Below are 21,786 nucleotides of genomic sequence, written 5' to 3'. Positions count from 1 at the left end.
CACACTTTTTATATTAAGGTTTCATTTATAAATAGTTTAACATCTAATAATTGTTTAACTCCTTATAACCATGTTTCAGACACTAATATCTGCAAACTTTAGATGTATTCCCTATGCTATCATCCAAAACATTTATGAATATATTGAATACATTTCCATTTTCTCTTAGCTTTTTTTGACTGCGTCTGAGTGGATGTTTTCAGAGAACTATCCACGATGATTAAGATCTTTGAGTGGTTACAGCTAATTTAGAGTGCATCACTTCGTATGGCTAGTTGGGATTATTTTTCTCCCCGTGCACATTAATTCATACTTAACACTGAATTTCATCTGCCATTTTGTTGTCCAGTTAGTTTAGTGAAATCCCTTTTTAGGTCTTTGCAGTCAGATTTGGTCTTAACTATTTTGAACAGTTTAGTATCATCTGCAAACTTTGCCACCTCACTGTTCATCCCATTTTCCAGATCATTTTTCAATACGTTAACCAACACAGAGCCTTGGAGTACCCTGTTATTTACCTCCCTTCATCGTGAAAGCTGACCATTTATTCCTATTCTTGTTTCCTATCTTTTAGGCAGTTGCTGATCCATGAAAGGACCCTCTCCCTTATCCCATAACTGCTTACTTTGCTTAAGAGCCTTTGGTGAGGGACCTTGTCAAAAGCTATCTGAAAGTCCAAGTATGTTGTATCCACTGTATCACCTTTAGCCACATGTTTGTTGATCCCCCTCAAAGAATTATACAAGCTTGGTGAAGCATGATTTCCCTTTTTAAAAGCCATGTTGACCCTTTCCCAACATATGTTCATCTAAGTGTCTGATAATTCTGTTTTTTGTTTTTTTTACTGTAGTTGCAACCAATTTGCCTGATGCTGAAGTTAAGCTTACCATCCTGTATTTACCAGGATCCCCTCTGGAGCTTTTTTAAAAATAAAAATTATAACTTAGCAACAGGGTCACTCACCACACTGTCAAGTATCAGAGGGGTAGCCATGTTAGTCTGGATCTGTAAAAGCAGCAGAGAATCCTGTGGCACCTTATAGACTAACAGACATTTTGGAGCGTGAGCTTTCGTGGGTGAATACCCACTTCGTCAGACGCAGGTAGTGGAAATTTCCAGGGGCAGGTATATATATGCTAGCAAGCAAGCTAGAGATAACGAGGTTTTCAAATCAGAGGAGATATGGGCCTGTTCTATAGCAGTTGAGGTGTGCAAAACCAAGGGAAGGAGAAACTGTTCTGTAAGTGCAAGCCATTCACAGTCTTTGTTTAGTGCCACCCGAGCGATGGTGTCAAATTGCAAATGAACTGAAGACTCAGCGGTTTCTTCTTTGAATCTTGGTCCTGAAGTTTTTTTGCCTGCGGAACTGGCCACCTTAAGTTCTGTCCAGTTTTGGCCAGATGTACATAGAGGGGCAATTGCTGGCATATTGATGGCGTATATCATTGGTGTGACGTGGCAAGGTGAATGAACCACGTGATGGTATGGGCTGAATCTGGTTAGGTCCTGTGATGGTGTCCGCTGGTTCGAATAATTAGTGCTAGAGAGCTTGCATCGGGTTTTGTTGCATGGATTGGTTCCTGAGACTGGAGTTATCATGGAGGCGGTGTGCCATGATGCGGTGAGAATATCAATCAGGTTGGCCAGGTTGATCTGTGGCAACGGAGTGAGCCGGCACCCCAAAGACCTGTGAAAGTTGGGGATCATTGTCCAGATGGCTTTAAGATACCTGAGGATGGGCGTTTGGAAGGGTTTAGGCGGGGCTGTATGTGATGGCCAGTGGAGTCCTGTTCGTTTCCTTTCTTGGGTTTGCTGCAGAGGATAGGAGCTTTGCTGGGTCTATCGTCTGGCTTCTGGGTGAATCCGTTTCCTATTTTTCTCGTACGGCGGTATTGTAGTTTTGCGAATGCTTGGTGAGATTGCTCTCTACCGTGTTGTCTCCATCCTGAGGGGTATAGATCAGAATGCAGTTGTACCGCATGAAGGAGACCTGGCTAGAAAAATCCACCATGAATCGTGTCATGTGACTCCACCTTCCATGCATCCAGTTCCACGTCGGACACAATCACAATCCATTGTCTGGACAAGTCCACTTTCAGACACCAACGTGCAAAATAAGTGATAATGGCACATAATCATCATACCGCCTGCAATTAACGAAAACCTACTGACTCGCATGCAGCCTTCCAGCTCCACTCCATCCCTGCTCAACACGACATGTCTACAGCCAAGCCATCTGCAGGTACAACTGCATCGCTCTAGGACGACCTCAAGAGGACTAACACCTACAAAATCCCACCAAGATCATCTGCAAATTGAACACCATCCCCCGCTCTGGAGCACTAAACAAAGACACTGCGAATGGCTTGCCAATTACAGAACCAGTTTCTCCTCCCTTGGGTTTCAGCACCTCTACTGCTAGAACAGGGCCTCATCCTCCTGATTGAACTTAACCCGTTATGTCCTAGCGTTAAATGCTAGCATATATACCCTACTCTCCTGGAAATTTCCACTACCTGCTCCACTACCTGCGTCTGACGAAGTGGGTATTCACTCACGAAAGCTCACGCTCCAAAATGTCTGTTAGTCTATAAGGTGCCACAGGATTCTCTGCTGCTCTCACCACACTGGCGCCTCTTGCTGAGTGTCTCAGGAATTAGCTCAGTCCCAGTGGGTACACCCTCAGGTGGTGGTGTCGGCAGCGGCGTCTCTCCCATCCTCACCTCTGCACCTGTTATAGCTCCTTTCTCTCATCATTTGCTTCATGGCACAGCCCTCCAACCGTGTTAACATCTGGTCCCCTCAGGGGGGACTCCTCCAACAAAAGCTGAGCCACTTGTCACAGCAGCTTGGCAGTCCACAGCCAGGCCACTCCTTCCCTGCTAGCCCCTGCCCATCCTCTGGTACTGAAGGCCCTATAAGATGCTAGTCTTCTCCCTAGGGCTCCCTGCAGTAGACTAACTCACTCTGGTCTGCAGCTTCCTTTTATATTGGCCGGCTGGGCCCTGACTGGCTGGTCCAGCTGTCACCTTAATTGTCTGCAGCCACCACCCTAATTGGCTGTTTTGCCTGCAGCCACTCCTTTGGCTGGCAGATGTTCAGCCTGGGTATCTGGCTGGTCACAGAAGCTCATTTAAGTGATTGGCTATGTAACACAATTAGTAGTTCTGCAATATCCTATTACTGTTCCTTCAGAGCTCTTGAGTGAATATCATCTGGTGCTGATGACTTATTGTTTAAGTTATCAGTTTGTTCCCACACCTCCTATATTGACACCTCAATCTATGACTGTTCCTCAGATTTGTCACCCAAGTCATCAAATGGCTCAGCTGTGGGGATCTCCCCCACTTCCCCTCAGTGAAGACTGATGCAAAGAAATCATTTAAATTCTTTGCAATGGCCTTGTTTTCCTTGAGTGCTCCTCTAGCACCTCCATCATCTGGTGACCCCACTGATTTTTGGGCAGGCTTCCTGCTTCTGCTGTACTTAAAAAAGAAAATCTGCTCTTCATTTTTCTGTCTTTAGCCAGCTGCCTCTCAGATTCTTTCTTGGCCTGTTATCTTCTGCTTTTATGCTTGACTTGCCTGAGTTTATGCTCCTTTCTATTTTCCTGAGTAAAATTTGATTTCCAATTTTGAAAGGATGCCTTTTTGCCTCAGACTGCCTCCTTTACTTTGCTGTTCAACCATGGTGGTCTTTTTTGGTTATCTGATTGGGTTTTTTGTTTGTTTGGGGTATACATTTTAGTTTAGTCTCTATTACAGTGTTTTTAAATAGTTTCTGTGCAGTTTGCTGGCATTTCACCTTTATGACTTTTCATTTTAATTTCTGTCTATGTAGCTTCCTTGTTTTTGTATAATCCCCCTTTTTGAAGTTAAATGCTACTGTAGTGAGGGTTTTTTCATCCCCTTCCTCCCCCCCCCCACCCCAGGATGTTTAAATTTAATTACATTATAGATACTGTTACTGAGTGGTTCAGCTATATTCACCTTTGGATCAGATTCTCTGCTCCATTTAGGATTAAATCAGGAATTGCTGCAACCTGTGGGTTGCAGGACAAGCTGTTCCAGGAAGCAGTCATTTATGGTGTCAGCATCCCTTCCTTAAGTGACATATACATAGAAGATATGAAGATAGTTGAAATCCGTTACTGGGAAGGTTTCTGTTTGTGTAGCCCCTCGAATCTCCCTGAGCATTTTACAGTCAGTCAGTCAGTCATCCTGGTCAAGTGTAGGTAATGTATTCCTGTTGCTATGCTGTTAGTGTTCAAGCATGGAATTTCTATCCTTAGAGATGCTATGGTACAGTTTGAGTCATTTAAGATTTTTAGTTTGACTCTGTGCTTTCTTTCACATACAGTGCCACTCCTCCCCCACTCTGTCATTCATGTATATTTGGATCTTGGGATTGCCATATGCCATTGATTATCTTCATTCCACCAAGTGTCCGGGATTCTTATTACATCAATTATTTTCATTTAATGTTAGGCACTCCAGTTCCCCCATCTTAGTACTTAGGCTTCTAGCATTTGTGTATAGGCACTTGTACATTTTGTCAGTATTCAATTGCTTGCTTGCATGTGTGATCTTTAAATGGAACTGTGTTTCGTTTCACTGTTCCATACTAGCACCTATCTGTACTTTATTAACATCTTAGCTATCCTCTTTACTTGGATATAGAGTTCCCCCTTTAATAAATTCATTCTTAAGGGATATCTTTGCCCAAATTGTGTGTACTTCTGCACCAACTAACAAATCAATTATTTGTACAGCTCTAGTTATAAGTACATCAGTAGAAGGTGTTATAGGTGATTATTAGCAACCTGTTGACCTACTGGATTCTATAGCAATTGCTTTATTGGAATATCTATTACTTTTTAACTTTTTATAAACAGAACCTTAATATTAAGTGTCATCCAATTATCTTTTAAACAGGAATAGGTTCATATGGTACTGTGGAAGGGAATTATTTTTCAGCATTAATACATTTACTATTACATTATTTCCATGTTTTTTATATTACCATTATCTAAAAGTATATTATTGAAAACCAGTTAAAGAGAATAATACCTCCCCAAAAGAAGCGATGTGTGTAATAGGAAAATAGGCTTCTTATCTGTTAATACCCTAAACACAGAACATAGCAGTAGTCGGTAATAAAATGTTGTTTATGAATGCTTTCCAGGGTATTCAAGCACAAACGATGGCAAACTTCTATCTTGCTTTTGAAGCACAACTGGCAATAATTCCTGTTATAAACAAGGTAATAATGTCTTAGACTTATATATAGCAATTTTTACATAACCATGACAAAATTATGAAATACAAGAAATGTATCACCAAATTGAGGGATGCAACAAAAGATGGAGTGAAGTTTACTTGTGTTTTAAGCTGCTAATCTGTAATAAATATGGTATATTAGTATTTTAAACTATTTGCGGTGAATTTTAGACACTGAAAGGTGTCATTTTACACAGTATGATAAGCAGAAACTTTACTTGGGTGACAGCAATGAAAGAGTCCCCACACACTGGGCATTAAGTTTATACAGCCTTGTCTATGCTAGATTTTTAGGACATATCAGAGTTTTAGCTAATGTGTTTTAACAGCACACCTTAAATCCTAGTCAAGGCAAAACCAAACTGGAAGGTGTAAGTTAAACTGTCCCCTCACCTCGTTTACTGTGCATCTTTAGCTCATTGGGGTGTAAGTTATGTTAAGGTAGGGTTCTTGGGAATATGTAACTTGCATCACTTCTGAGCTTGACTCACTCTGAATCTTAGTTTGGAGAAACAAGAAAACAGCATTGTGGGTGAGATGGTGTTCCCTTGTTCTATTCAGTCCTTTACCTCTGCTGAAACTATGAAGAAAGGTAAAATGAATGTTAAATATGATGGTACTTTTTCTTGATAGGTTGCAACGTTATTAAGCAAATCTATCGTGATGATTTAAAACACTGTATGTCAGTCTGCTACAAAATTCTCTATCTTTATTTTAATTTCTGGTAAATCACACAGCCAACTTTCTACAAAGATCACTTAACTTCCACTGTGGTGTTCATTGTATTCCAGCATGCTTTTCATTCCTGCCCCGCCCCCTTCTGTTTCCAAAGGTGATACATGCGTGAAAGTATTTGGCTTGTCACGTAATCAATATCCAAGAAATATACTTTAATGAGCTTTTAAGAAAAACACTCCACAAATGACAAGATCTACCTGTAGGGTTGTGTGGGTGGAAAAGCAGGAGATAGGTTATTGATTATCTAGTTAAGTGAAATGAAATGTGTAGATGTAAAATTTTCTCAATATCTGCTCTAGAAATAAGGCTGAGTAGTTTTACCCTTGTGCTAGATGCGGACTTGCAACATCACATGAATTTTTCCAACTGAGGTACAAAATCTACCTCCCTTCTTTTTATTAATCATTTTTTGTTATAATAAAGCATCCCCTTCAAAGGCACCAAAGGGAAAAAATAAAATCTTGCCAGAAGTGAATAAGCAAATAGAACTTTACAGTGCTGGGCTATAGCATAGTTTATAAAGCTGTTTTGAAACTTGTAACCTGTCTATACCTTACTAGCAATCTTGTTAGCAGTATTCTACAAGAATTGTTGTTATACGCAGGTCTCTAAAAGATTCATAGATTCATAATCTCTAGGACTGGAAGGGACCTCGAGAGTCTAGTCCCCTGCCCTCATGACAAGATCACATACTGTCTAGACCATCCCTGATAGACATTTATCTAACATACTCTTAAATATCTCCAGAGATGGAGATTCCACAACCTCTCTAGACAATTTATTCCAGTGTTTAACCACCCTGACAGTTAGGAACTTTTTCCTAATGTCCAACCTAAATCTCCCTTGCTGCAGTTTAAGCCCACTGCTTCTTGTTCTATCATTAGAGGCTAAGGTGAACAAGTTTTCTCCCTCCTCCTGATGACACCCTTTTAGATACCTGAAAACTGCTATCATGTTATGTCACCCTCTCAGTCTTCTTTTCCAAACTAAACAAACAGTCTTAGCTTCTTCAGTAGTGCATGTTCTGAAGACCTGAACATCTGTGCTCTTCTGGATCTCTCGTCAATCCTCCATCGGTTCTGAATGTGGGCAGAACGGGAGCACAATATCCTGACGCCTAACTCATGCAGAGTAGAGGGAGAAGACCCAGTTTGGCTCAACTACACACCTGTTAAACATCCCAGATGCGTTCCTTGTTTTTTTTTTTTTTTTTGTGTTTTTTTTTTTGTTTTTTTTGCACAGCATCACACTGTTGAGCAATGTAGTTGGTGCCACTATAACCCATAGAATCCTTTTCTGCCATACTCCTTCATAGACAGTCTTCCGTCGTTGGGCGAAACGCATTGTTCTTCTAATGGAGCACTTGCATTGTCTTTTATGAAACTCATCTGGTTTTACCTCAGACCTTCTCCATTGTCGAGAATAATTTTGAATTAGGACCTGTCCGCTCCGAGCAGTTGCAATCCTCCCAGTTGGTATAAGTCGCAAACTTATAAAGCGACTCTATGCAACATCTAAGTCATTGATGAAAAATGACCAGAACCGGCCGAAAACAGACCCTGCGAATCCCCTCTGTTTATAACATTTCCAGTGGATTGAACATATAACTACTTCTTCTGAGACGGGTATCCGAGCCATGACGCACTCACCATTAGCCCACACAACACCACACACCAACAAATTCGATTTGCCTAGTTTAGCGCTATGTTATGCAGCCGAGATGCCGCTGCTAATCGCCATCACACACAAAGTGGTATACCGAATCCCACACTCACGCTCCTCTCACCTATCACAAACGTATCCCTAACTAGAAACATCAGATTGGGTTGACTCTTTGTCACTCCCCACCTACAAACACACTTCACTCGTATCCTATCCTCAGTGTGCAGATGATTTCTTACTGTACTCTCTCATTATCTCCTCGGACAGATAACGACTGGTCTGTATTTTTCCTGGTTGTTATTTTCCCTTTTATAGATGGGCATAATTCCCGTTTTCCCAGTCTTTTACGGAATCTCTTCCGTCCCCATCGTTTCCAAGATAATAGCGGAAGCTTCGATACTTCCTCTATTAGCCCGTTGAGTGATCTAGGACATTTCTCAGCTGTATAGCAGGCATCTAACTTTTTCTTAAAGTGATTTAACTGTCTTTTTGCTTTATCTCGTCTAAAACCCTTAAGATATAGCTTAGGAGCTTCGAGATACCTCCTCTATTAGCTCCTTTGATATTCTAGGATCGCATCTATCCATTCAGGCCCTGGTGACTTGCAGCATCTAACTTTTCTAATTGACTTTCTTAAACTTTGTTCTTTTTTTATTTTATTCTTTAAACCTACCCCCTTCCCATAAGCATGTTACTGTCAGGCCATTCTTCAGACTTCTCAGTGAAGACCGAAACAAAAAAGTCCATTAAGCTTCTCTGCCATTTCCAAGTTCCTGTTACTGTTTCTCTCCTCCTCATGAGCAGTTGGGCCTACCCTGTCCTTGGTCTTCCTCTTGCTTCTAATGTATTGATAAAAAAGTCGGTCTTGTTTCCCTTTATTCCATAGCTAGTTTTGAGCTCATTTGTGTCGCCTTTGCCTTCTAATCTTGCCCTGCATTCCTGTGTGTTTGGCTATATTCATCCTTTGTAATCTGACCTAGTTTCCATTTTTTTTATATGACTCTTTTTATTTCTAGGTCATGCAAGATCTCGTGGTAAGCCCAGGTGGTTTTTTGCCACATTTTCTATCTTCCTACCATCAGATAGCTTGCTTTGGGCCTTATAGTGTCCCTTTGAAAACTGCCACTCTCCTCAGATTGTTTTTCCCCTCAAGTCTTTGATTCCCATGGGACCTTACCTATCAGCTCTCTGAGCTTTACCAAAATCTGCCTCCCTGGAAATCCATGTCTCTATTTTGCTGTACTCCCTTCTACCCTTCCTTAAGAATTGCAAACTCTATGATTTCATGATCCACTTTCACCCAAGCTTCCTTCTACTTTCAAAATTTCTCAACGAGTTCCTCCCTATTTGTTAAAATCAAGTCTAGAACAAGCTTCCCCCAGTAGCTTTTTAACCTTCTGAAATAAAAGTTGTCTGCAATGCAGTCCAAAAATTATTGGATAGTTCTGTGCCCGCTCGGTGTTATTTTCCCAACATATATCTGGATAGTTGAAGTCCCCCATCACCACTAAAATCTTGGGCTTTGATGATTTGTTAGTTTTTAAAAAAACAGCCTCACCCACTCTGTCCACCTGTGTTGGCTCTGTAGACTCCTAGCACGAACCATCACCCTTGTTTTTTACCCCTTTTATTCCTAGCCCGGAGACTACTCAACCACTTCCGTCTCCTTATGCTCTATCTCACCTCAGTCCAAGTGTGTACATTTTTACTATATAAGGCACACCTCCTCCCTTTTTCCCACTGTCTATCCTTTCCTGAGCAAACGTATACCCATCCACACAAACCATTCCATCATGTGTATTATCCCCACCAAGTTTCAATGTGCCAACAATTCATAGTTGTATCGCATTTATTATAACTTCCAGTTTTCCTGCTTATTACCCATTACTTTCTCGATTTATATAGGCATCTAGATACTGATTTGATCTTTGCCTCCCAGTTTTGCCCTGACCCTCCTTTCTCTCTTGCCATTATAGCCTACCTCCTCTTTGTTTCGACCCCATCTCCAGGTCTCCATGTTTTCCCCACTTACCTGTGGCTTTGCTCACCTGTCCCTGTCGACACCTAGTTTAAAGCCCTCCTCACTAGGTTATGCCAGTCTGTGTTGGCAATAGGGTTCTTTCCCCTCTCGAGAAGGTGACCCATCTCTGCCTAGCAGTCCTTCCTCGAATAGCATCCCGTGGTCGAGGAAGCCAAAAGCCCTCCTGGCGACACCATCTTCGCAGCCAGGGCATTCACCTCATGATGCATCTGTCTCTGCCTGGACCCCTACCTTTGACCTTTGACAGGAAGAATCGAAGAGAATGCCACCTGTGCAGCAAACTCCTTCACCCGTGCTCCCAGAGCCCTGTAGTTACTCTTGATCTGCTCAGTGTTACACCTCGCACTATCATTTGTGCCCACATGGATTAGTAGCTTGGGGTAGTAGTTAGAGGGCTGGATAATCCTCGACAATGCCTCTGTAACATTTCAGATACGGGCCCCCGGCAGGCAGCATACCTCCCGAGATGAAATATCAGGGTAACAGATGGGCGCCTCCGTCTTCCTCAGCAGAGAGTCTCCGACCACCACTACCCTACGTTTCCTATTTTCAGTGGTGGCAGCAGACCTCCCAGCCTTAGGGTTATGAGTCTTCTCTTCCTTTACTGTAGGGGGTGATTCCTTCTCTCCTGTATTAAGAAGAGCATAACGGTTACCTATTACCACAGCGGGAGGGTTCGGAGCTGCCAGTGTCCACCCTGAGCCATCTCCTCCTCCACCAGTGGTGTGTCAGCAGTCCTGTGTACTGGGACAGCTATCTCAGTTATCTCCATGTGGACGCTGTCCAGGAATCACTCGTGGATTCGGATGCTCCTCAACCTAGCCACCTCCTCCTGTAGCTCTCCCACCTGCTGTCTGAGAGATTCCACCAGTAGGCACCTTTCACATGGGGTGCCCCCCTCTCCCCCCCAGCCTGGATATCAGTAAGTGGAAATTGCAAGTTACACTCCCTGCAAAACCACACCAGGATCTGGGTAGAAGCTCAGGTGCTCTGTCTGGCTACAGGCGCAGGTGGAGGAGACAGAAGCAGTGCTGGCATGGGTGTTGCAGGTCTTCCTAACCATTGTAAGCCTCCCTCTGTCAAACTCCCTCTCAAACTCCCCTGTCTGCAGCTCCCTGTCTGCTCTGCTCCCCTGGTCGCTCTGCCTCTGGCTTTTAAAGCCTGCTTACCTAGGTCATTCCCTCCCCCTCATGGGAAGACTGTTTTAAGACTCATTTTAGGGAATGCTTTAATAGGATCCTTCTGATAAAGGCAGCCGTTTATTTACTTGCTGTATTCATGATCCCATTTTTTTTTTAATTTTATTTTGGTGATCTAGAATTCTGACATATTAGAAGTGGGGGGTGTGTGTGTGACTTGTATTTCAAATGTGTAACAAGAATATTGTTTTGTAGATTGACTTGAAGAATGCAGACCCTGAAAGGGTTGAGAAACAAATTGAAAAGCTATTTGATATCTCTAAGGATGAATGTATTAGGGTAAGATCTTTTAAATATTTTTAAAAAATCTGGATGTTTAATAACTGATTATTAGACTTCTTAAAATCCTGTTTGGAGCTCAAATGAAAAATGTGTATTCTTCAAAAAAGTAACAGGCTAACATGGCTACCCCTCTGATATCTTAAAGTAAATCAATTCCTGAGGTTTTATTTATTTATTTTATTTATTGACATGCAGTGTATATTTCTTCTTACTCTGTTAAGAAGAGGGAAAAGGTCCTTTTTGAGATTAACGTCCATCTGGAAAACAGAAGAGTAATGAAGACACTTTCAAATAAAGTATCAGATTTTTTGGGACTAATGGATAGAGGTGTCACCGAAAATTTTGAAATCATTTCCTGTGCTGTGTGTATGCCAGATTCTATCATGTTCTTTTTCCCTGATGTCTTTCCTTCTGCATGAGATGTGTCTGTTTCTCTACTATGAAATGTTTGTGACATATCAGGTTCTTTTAATAGTTTAACAAATGCTTGATTTAATATGCCCAAAAGTTTGCCTGTTGAGTCTGTAGCTAAGCATCATACTTTTAACATGTCAAAATTAAGATGGCTTTCATTTTCAGTGTAATAGCTAATGTATATCAGCAGACTTATTCCCAATAAAACTTTTTTCTGAACTTGTTCTAGATTTCTGCTAAACTAGGAACGAATGTGGAAAAGGTGCTTCAGGAAGTTATTGAAAAGGTTCCACCGTAAGTCTTAGTGTTTTATTAGTTTTATGGAGCCAGTGGTAGAGGTTTTTGCTTATTTAGGATGGTAACTAGCTTTTGGTAATTAGACAGATTTTTGAGCTGCCTTTTTAAATTCCTTATACCAAATCCATTCTGCTTGAAATTTCTCACTTGTGATTTCCTCTTACTGGATTGGGAGGGCAGGATTTCTATTTTTGAGGTGACTAGGACAAGATTTTGTTTCACTTTGAGAAATGAAATTTGGAGAAAAGAGATTTTTCATTGCTTGGTAAATCCTTTCAACCATGTGCGTATTCCCCCTCCCCGCCATATGAGAATTATTAAAGATGAATATAACACAAAAACCATTAACATAGGTGATATTATATGAAGTGTGGAGAGAGAGAAAATCCATTACATTCGAACACTACTGGTGTAAGCCCACAAACAGGGGAGCAGAGAGGAAGCAATACAATTTTTGTGATTGGTTATTTAAATTTCCTTTTTAGAAATGATTTACTTTCCCCAGATAGTATTTTGTAAGTAACTGGAGATCAATCCAGGGAAGCACAAATATCTGAAATACTTATATTTAATCAAATGTTTTAGATTTTCACTCTCTCTTCTGAGCATGACATTGTTTAGTTAAAATTGTTGCAGGGCCCCGAGTTACCAATACACATTTTCAACTTTTACAGCCTGAACTGCAGTTTTATCAAGACTTTTATTTGGGAATTTGACCATTGTCAGCATGACAAGAATGGCTGCTAAATCCCAGTTCAACTTTAAATCAGCATTTTGCTTTTAATTCTATTTGTTTCTTATTAGGTAATACCTACAGTGATAAATGCCAAACAGAACTTTAAATGATAATGAAGTCAGTGGGGGATAGAAGAACTGTATCAGTATGATATTCTTGATGGTGAGAACTTTAGTGGAGAAAAAAAACACTTTAATGGTTTCAAATTAATTTCTGCCATCATGAAATGAAGCTCAACGACAAGAACAAAATATATGGTTAATTTGGAACATTAATATTAGGAGATCAGTCTTCTGGCATAGGTTTATGATCAGAAACGGAAGTGTGGAATGGTTTAAAAATCTTCTTATAATATTCTGTATGCCCTAAATAGCAAATCTCCTATTTCACACAGCTTCAAGATTTTTGTTTTCTGCACTTAGACTAGCATCTATTTTTGTATGAACATTTTGTTTGAATGTTTTGAAACAGATGAATTTACATTTGACTTTCAATGAAAAATAGTATACAGTTTGTTATTTAATGTATATTAAATGTATTTTTTACATTTTTCTTAATAGACCCAGTGTTAACATTAGTGACCCACTGAAAGCCTTGGTGTTTGACTCCACCTTCGACCACTACAGGGGTGTCATAGCTAACATTGCGCTCTTTGGAGGAGAGGTTCAGAAAGGACATAAGATTGTGTCTGCTCACACAAGGAAGACCTATGAAGTTAACGAAGTAGGAATTCTGACGCCAAATGAACAGCCAACTCATAAATTGTAAGAAGTTCTTTGGGGGAAAAACCATAATAAATGAGTATTAGAATAATCAGATATAATATCTTGAATCTCTAGATCATCTGTTCAGTTTTAGCCTAGGATGGTTGAGACGGGGTTGGGGTACATTTTTGAAAGCACTCTGCATTGTTTCTCGCTGTTCCATTTTACATTTAGGCCAATGCTGAGCATTTTGAAAATCCCACTCTGAAATTCTTTGTCTAGGAGCTTCATGGCTTGAGTTGCTATTCTCAGTCAGTTTTAGTAAGCAAGTGTCCACAACACATCCATGCAGACCACCAGCTTCACTGTTGGGACCCTTCTTTGCAGTGTGAGCAGAGAGAAATCAAGGACTGAATGGGTTTGGTGACAGAACTACCCTTTCATCTATAGAGCTGGTCTCCTTACCAATATGACTTAGCCACAAGTTTAGGTTAGGAGCTTACTGCATCACTGTTACTCATTGTATAGCGGTTCTTCAACTAAAAAGATGATTTAAAAATGCTTAAGTGACTTAGGAGTGAAAGGTTTCAGAATAGCAGCCGTGTTAGTCTGTATCTGTAAAAAGAACAAGAGTACTTGTGGCACCTTAGAGACTAACAAATTTATTTCAGCATAAGCTTTTGTGGCTGTACATACATACAGCTGTAGCCCACAAAAGCTTATGCTGAAATAAATTTGTTAGTGTCTAGGGTGCCACAAGTACTTCTGTTCTTTTTAGGAGTGAGAAACATTTGTTGACTTTCAGTGGGACTTATGATCAGAAGTCACTTAGCCACTTTTGGAAAAACACCCTCAGCCTCCTGAGTTATCAATCCTGCACCTTTAATGATCAATCCATTCACACATGTTTAGTGTGTAATAGATGATAAAAGCTTTACTTTCAAGGACACACTGTGCCTCTCATTTGACAACACAATTTATTGCCATCAAACCAAGAGGTTTGACAATGTGATATCACATTAATGTAATAAAACTGGAAGAACAAAATGAAATGAACCACCCTTTAAATCCTGAAGTCTGATTAGTATTTTAAAATCATAAATATAGTTTTAAAAGGTTTTCAGAATGTATAACTACTCCTGTGTGTGAATCACAACCCTTGAGATAAATTAATGAGAAGAGAATAAAGGCCGTTTGGCTTGGAAGCCTCCTGCTAGCTCCTTTAACAATCATGGGCATCTGCTTGGTGTTAGAGACTGTATACTAGGGGAAGAGAGAGTTAGAGGAATGGGCATTTTAGGTGTAAAAATAGGTAGAGGTTTTATTTATTTAAGATAGGGAAACATGATTTCTTTTTAAAGGGTGTCTAGAGCTAAATGGGCAGCCTGAGTGCTGATGGTATTTTAATTATTGTGAAAGCACTCATAACTCTGGTGCTCACACTTGTTATGGAGCACAAGTAAATTGTACACTGGGTTTTTCAGGTTTTTATTTTATTTTGCTGGGGGCACTGGTCTGATATCTTGGGCACAAAAGCCATCAGAGCAGTGTTTGAATAGCATGCTGAATATGTAGTCTGAGCCTCCAATTCACCCATGGAGGCTATCTTGGGTAAGAGTGGAAGGTGGGGGTGTCATGGTATAATTCCCAAATCTGGACCTTAGCGTCCCAAAGATTGGGTACCAGCATGAAAGCCTCTAAGCTTAATTACCAGCTTAGATCTGATAGGCTGCCACCAACCAGGAATTTCATTGCCTTACGCTGGGTGCCCCCAAAACTTCCCTGGGACCCCAAACTCGGCTGCCTGAGTCTCCTAACACAGGGAAATAAAACCATTCCCCCCACCTCTCTCTCCACCCAGAATTTCCTCTCTGGCTAACCTGAGAGTTACTGATCAGACCTCTTTACATCACAATACAAGAAGCTTCTCCTCTCCTCACAAAGACACAACCCAAAGACAAGGAAACAGAAAAATTCTCTTCTCTCTTCCCCCCTAGGCTTTGTCCCGCCTGGGACCTAGGAGAGACACACAGAGAGCAGCTTTTCCCCCTCCCCTGTTTTTTTTTTTCCTTTTTCTCCCACCAGTTTCCTGTGGGTCAACTAGAGAGAAAAAAAAATCAACAGGTCTAAAAGCAAAACTTAAAAAAAAAAAAAGAAATATAAAAATAAGAATAGTCAGTTTCTCTGTAATCTAGATGTTAAGATACAAGGGTTTCAACTTATTAGAAAATGAATAAACAATGAAAGGAGAAACAGCCTTACCAAAACAATACAATTTAAAGTACTGATAGCCAAATACACATAAAGCTCCAAAACCAGCAAGATACACAGATGCAAATACGCAAAAACATTAAAACTATACTTTGCTACCTTTGTACTTACAACTGCGAAACGAAGATTAGAAGACTGAAATCAGATCCTCTCATAGCTGAGAGAGCACAGAACAGACAAAGACCACAAGACCAAGAAACACCCACAAATTCCTCCTAAGCTTTGAAAAATCCGGTTTTCTGATTGGTCCTCTTGTCAGGTGTTTGGTTCCCTTTGTTAACGCTTTACAGGTAAAAGAAACATTAACCCTTAGCTATCTGTTTATGACAGGGGGCATCATTTTATAGTTGGTGCTGGGACACCCATTGAAGTTCTGTGCATAAGTGCAATGCAGAACAGCATGGAGAGTGGTCTCCGATTCATGGTCAAAGCAAGTGAGGCAGGAAGCTGTTTATCTACCCAAACAGAGAAGGCCTTTAGTGTAAGTCTCCAGGTGCAACTGCTGTTGGAAACTAGTTCATCTCCCCTGCAGTGTGGGAAAGCAGGTAGCCGTAGTCAAAGAGTGGAGGTAAGTTTTGACAAAATTTGCAGCTGAATGCTGATTAAAGGCCCTTCTCAGAGGTTTTCAGTGAAGCTGGGGAAGGCTGAACTAGCTGCTTTGCTGACTGCACAACTCTACATTTAACCATCTACCTTGGATTCCCATACCATCAGCAGCATATGATGGTGATCCACCTGCTTCCACAACCAAAGTAGTAACTGGGATTTGAGGTCAAACAGAGGGGTGACATTGCTCCTTGCCCAAGCAGTCCTTTCCTTGTATCTGAAACTGGCTTTGTAGTGTGTGGATACTACTTTGGCTTCTGTGTCCTACATGTCAGAAAAGTACCTCCCAGCCCCTGCCTTGAAACAGCGTAGGGCTGGAAATCCAAAAACTGAGCCTCAAATAGACATTTAACCTTGAATAGTAACTAGGTCTTAGATCCATCTGTAAAGAGAGTCTCTAGAGATGGAACAATTTGGGTTGAGTATGTGCACTTTGGGGGAGAACATGTGCTTATATTTCTGAGGGGGCTAACTGCAGAGGCAGAAACTTGAAATGTTATTAAACAAGATAAATATTTCCACATAATGCCAATTTTATTTAGATATGCTGGACAGGTGGGCTATCTGATTGCTGGGATGAAAGAGGTTACGGAAGCCCAAATAGGAGACACGCTGTATTTACATAAGCAGCCAGTGGAGCCTTTGCCTGGCTTTAAATCAGCGAAACCAATGGTCTTTGCAGGTGAGGAGTATATTGATTCAAAAACTGGAAGCAGTTTTATGTTGCATACAGGAGTAGGAGAGCTACTCAGGCAACTGAAATTTAAGAACATGCATCCACATTAAGAAAGCACACTAGCAGAGTTACTCTAGAGTGGTATATGATGCCTATATAACCTTATAAAATTTTCCTGTGTTTAACTTACACAAGACTAAGAGAGCTTGCAGATTGCTTTTAAATAAGAGGCTAACACTTATTTTCACTATAGGAAGATCATCTTAGCTCACATAGGCCTGTCATGGCTGAAAATAAACTTGTACATCTTCAAGAATCCTGTCACTAATTTGGACTTGTTCCTCCTGATAAGCAATTTCTACCGTCTTTTGTGAACCATTTTCCATGGGAAAAGCCTTATTTTATCATTTGCAGCCCTTGTTTCACACCTTTTTTTATTTTTATTTTTTTAAAGTGTTACCAAAATTGGTTGTCAAAATGATCCTGCAAAACATTTAAGTGTGTGCTTAACTTCAAGCATGTCAGTAGTGACATTGACTTTCTCTCACTGCGTGCTCTAGTAGGTTCACAGGAGGCAATATTTCTGTCTACAGAAGATGAGGAAATAATTGTAAGGAGAAGCAGCAGAAGAAAAGAGCCACATTAATTATCTTCTGAACCTGTGTTGAGAGAATGGAAAAAGTCCACTTACTTCCTCAGATGAATGATCATGTTGGAAGCTATAAAAGAAGATAATTTCTTGGGATAATTTGCAGTGTGCTTCTGCAGTCCAGATCTTGTTTGCCAAGATGTGAAGATAAAATATATATTTATGAAATGACTGTGGATCTAATGTAAAAATAATGAAAACAAAAAAAAAAACAGAATTTCAGGGATAGGTAGTTCACATACAAGTCTTCCTTTCTTTAAAAGCTTCAGATCAATCTTACCTTTGTGACAATTGTTTTCTTTTGAAGTTGGAAAAAATCTGAGTGTCTTCTATTCTCCTCACAGGCCCTTAGGCTTTTGCTAGGCTGCTGCTTGACCTTTTGCATCTTTAACTATGTTTGAGGGGAAGGAATGGCTTACCCATCTGAAACACAAAGGAATCGAGCAGGAACTCATTGATCCATATTTAGCTGCTTTACAACAACAATTTGCCTAGCACCATGGAACCCCCGCTGTTTTGTCAAGCATTCTGCTCCTTCAAATTGTGAACTATGCTGAACTCCACTACAGTCTGGTTCTGTGTGCTCTTGATATGTGGGTCACGTTAAGCACAAACATTAAAACAGTTAATTCTAGCATGTCTTAAACTTTTGAGGGTTTAACTTTGAAACCTCAATAATGTCCTTCTAACATTTTTTTAATGGAATAGTGTATAGTCATAGAGTTTAATGCCAAAAGGGATCACTAGATCATCTTGTCCAGGCGTTCTCAAACTTCATTGCACCACAAACCCCTTCTGACAACAAAAATTACTTCACACGCCTAGGAGGGGGGACTGAAGCCTGAGCCCGCCCAAGCCCCACTGCCCCGGGTGGGGGACCGAAGCCTGAACCTCATCGCTTTGGGCAGGGGGGCCAAAGCTGAAGCTCAAGGGCTTCAGCCCCAGGCAGGGGACCTACAACCTGAGCCACACCACACAGGGCTGAAGCTCTCTGGCTTTGGCTTCAGCTCTGGACGCCAGCAAGTCTAAGCCAACCCTGGTGACCCCATTTGGGGTCCTGACCCACAGTTGCTGATCTAGTTTGAACTCCTGCATATCATAGGCCACCACCACCACCTAGGACCCACACACTAAATCCAACAGCGGAAATAAGACCAAAATAAATGAGACCCACAGGAAACTAGACTATTAAGTGCCAGAGGCAAGAGAATAGGACACACAGAGTTGCACCAGTGCGTGAGGCCCCGGCAGTGGCAGGGAAACGATTAAATGAGATATACCCAAATAATCCTGGTAAGTGATCCACACCCACATGCTTTTGAGGAAGGCAAAAATCCCAAGGAGGCTGCCAGTCTGACCTGGGGATGGAGATTCCTTCTTGACCCCACTTATGGTGATCAGTTAGACTGAGTATATGAGCAGGAACCAGCCAACCAAGCACCTGAGAGAGACAGAGAGAATTCTTGGTGCCACGTCAGATCCCTGGCCCACACTGCCAAGTATCCTGTCTCCAGCTGTGATCATCCTTGATGCTTCAGGGGAAGAAGATTAAAAATCCTCCCAGAATTTATGGAAACGAGGGGAGGACGGGAAGAGGTGTTGCTTCCTGATCCTGCAAGTGGCTGGCTGAATCCTGAAGCATGAGCTTTCGGAACATAAACTGGAAGTGAGGACCAGGGCTGCTGTTCTCTATCCCCCACCATCACAGGCAAACCTGTCATCTTTCTTGAGCATGGGTAACAAGAATTGTACACAGTATTCCAGATAAGGTCTGACCAATGCCTTTTACAATAGCATTAATACTTCTCTTATCTCTGCTGGAAACGTCTCATCTAATATGTCCTAGGACTGCATTTACCTTTTTCACAGAGGCATCATGTTGGTTGCTCATCCTCTGATCGACCTACACACCAGGTCTCTCTCCTCTGTCATTTCCAACTGATGAGCCACCAGGTTGTAGCATAAATTTTGATTATTAGACCCCAAATGCATGACCTTGCACTTTGTACTATTGAATTTCATCCCATTTCTGTCAGTCCAGTCTTCAAGGTCATTCAGATAATCTTGTGTAATAATGTGATCCTCCTCTGATGATGCCTCCAAACTTTATATCAACAGCAAATTTTATTAGTGCACATCTACTTTTTGTGCCAATGTTGTTAAAAAAATTTTTGAATAAGATTGGTCCCTACACTGATCCTTGAGGAACTCCACTAGTATCCTCTCTCCAGTTCAATAATTCACCTTTCAGCACAACCCAGTGCTATTTCTGCTTTGGCCAATTTCTTATTCACGTTACAATGCTTGTATCAATCCCCATCTTCCCTAATTTAACTAATAATTTTATGTGTGGTCAAATGCTTTACTGAAGTCCAATTATATTCAATCTTTTAGATAATCAAAGTGCAGTAAAAGTTATTTTCTCAAAAGATGAAATTAGGTTAGTCCAGCAATGATCTACCATTGGTAAACTCTTTACCATTAACCTGTATAAATTTAATTATTCTTTCCTTCATGATTTGTTCTAAAACCTTGCATACCACTGCGGTCAGTCTAGCAGGTTTGTAATTTCTGGATCACCTTTTTTCCCCCTTTCTTAAAAATAAATACAATATTAGCTGTTCTCAAGTCATATAGTTCTACCCCTGAGTAGATAGATTTATTTCCGTAAATCCTTGCTACTGGGCTCTCAATCTCACGTGCCAGTTCTTTCAGTATTCTGGGAGGAAAGTTACTGTTTTTCCCCACTCCCCTTTCACCCAACTTGAACGCATCAAGCTCTTAAGTTTTTCTTCCACCTCAATTGTGGTAATTTCCATTTCTGGACATTCATTTTCATCAGTCGTGGTGCCTTCATGCACATGTTCCATATGATCATAATAACTGAAAACTGAGGCAAAGTATTCATTTTAGGTTTTGGACCATACCTAGATTATCTTTAGTCTCCTTCCTATCTACACTGCATAGCTGCCAACATCATCCTTTCTTTTTCTTTTTTTTTTATTTATATAACTAAAAATTCTCTTATTTTAATTTATTTGGCAAGAGCTAATTCAGCTTGACTTTTAGAAATTCTCACTTTATTCCTGCATTTTCTAACCTCCATTATGTATCTTCCTGTGCTGGGTAATCCCTTTTCCTATCCCTGTAGGCCTCCCCTTATTCTTAATAACCTTTTTGAGGTGGTTATTCATCCAGCTGGACCTGGAGCCTTTCTCCTATAAGTTTTTTCCCCTTCCTTGGGATGCAGTTTTCTCAGATAGTTTTTGTATAGTTCATTTGAAGAAGTTCCAAGCCTCCACATTTAAGTCATTGAGCTCTTCAGTCCAGTTGACTTCTTTGGGAAATTAAGGTTATTAGTTAAAATCTGCCCTTTTAAAATAAAAAAAAACATAGTTGACAACCTGATTTTGATTATCCTTCTATTTAATATATCAATTTGTGATCACCTGATCCAAAGCTATTTCCTACAACCAGCTCTTCTACTTACTAAAACTAAGTCTAAATTTGCATCACCTCTTGTTGGTCCAGTGACAATTTGATGAAAAAAACTGTAATCTGTCACATCCAGGAATAACTGGGCCTAAGAGCATTACTAGTATTTATTCTCCAATCTGTATCAGGGAAGTTAGTCTTCCATTACGATATAATTTCCATTTCTATAACAGACCCATTACACTATCCCAACACACCTCTTTTACAATCCTTCCTCAAAGTGATTGTGACCCAAATAGATTTTGTTTTTTCTATACTATCACTTGTATTTCTTTACGGTTTATAGCTTCATTGGTGTTCAGTTCCTACCATGTTTACCTTTCTGTCGTTCATTCTTTTGTTCGTTTGTTCTTTCTTTCTCATTCTAACAGCACATTCTCTTCAATATCTATATTCCAGTCATGAGTGCTATTTCACCATGTGTCTGTAATCCGTATAATTTCTGGTTTGACCTCCTACAACAGTAGTACCAGTTCCTCCATTTTATTCCCCAAACTCCTTGCATTCTTGAACAAGCATTTCAGTTGTTTCCCTTGGACCTCACCCAGTTTTCTAGCTTGTGGTGTTCCATTATCCCTTACTGTGTCTTCATTTAACTGATTTTCCTGCTTCTGTGTATTGATGCCAGTCATGGAGATTTTACGAGTCTCTCCCAGCCTTCTTCCCGCATCTAATTTAAACCCAGGTACTCAAGTGGGGTCCGTTAGTTGAGACGTCTTGTTTCCCTAAATGCATCT

General features: G+C 40.7%; 1 protein-coding gene across 5 annotated transcripts in view; it reads left to right on the top strand.

Annotated features, from left to right (window-relative positions):
- Positions 1-21,786, top strand: part of GUF1 (GTP binding elongation factor GUF1) — a 46,618-nt gene that overhangs the window by 6,624 nt on the left and 18,208 nt on the right. For 4 of the 5 annotated variants that reach the window (XM_032789900.2, XM_032789902.2, XM_032789904.2 and 1 more), the window contains 5 exons: positions 5,185-5,262; positions 11,115-11,198; positions 11,845-11,909; positions 13,209-13,412; positions 16,772-16,911. In XM_032789900.2, coding sequence (XP_032645791.1) covers positions 5,185-5,262; positions 11,115-11,198; positions 11,845-11,909; positions 13,209-13,412; positions 16,772-16,911 — 571 coding nt within the window. The remainder of the gene's footprint in view (positions 1-5,184; positions 5,263-11,114; positions 11,199-11,844; positions 11,910-13,208; positions 13,413-16,771; positions 16,912-21,786) is intronic. The other variant, XM_032789901.2, reaches the window with a different exon arrangement.

Source organism: Chelonoidis abingdonii, chromosome 5, assembly GCF_003597395.2.
Source record: "Chelonoidis abingdonii isolate Lonesome George chromosome 5, CheloAbing_2.0, whole genome shotgun sequence".
NCBI classification, from domain to species: domain Eukaryota; kingdom Metazoa; phylum Chordata; order Testudines; family Testudinidae; genus Chelonoidis; species Chelonoidis abingdonii.
The sequence above is the reverse complement of the archived record's forward strand: the minus strand, read 5'-3'. Positions and strand labels throughout refer to the sequence as shown.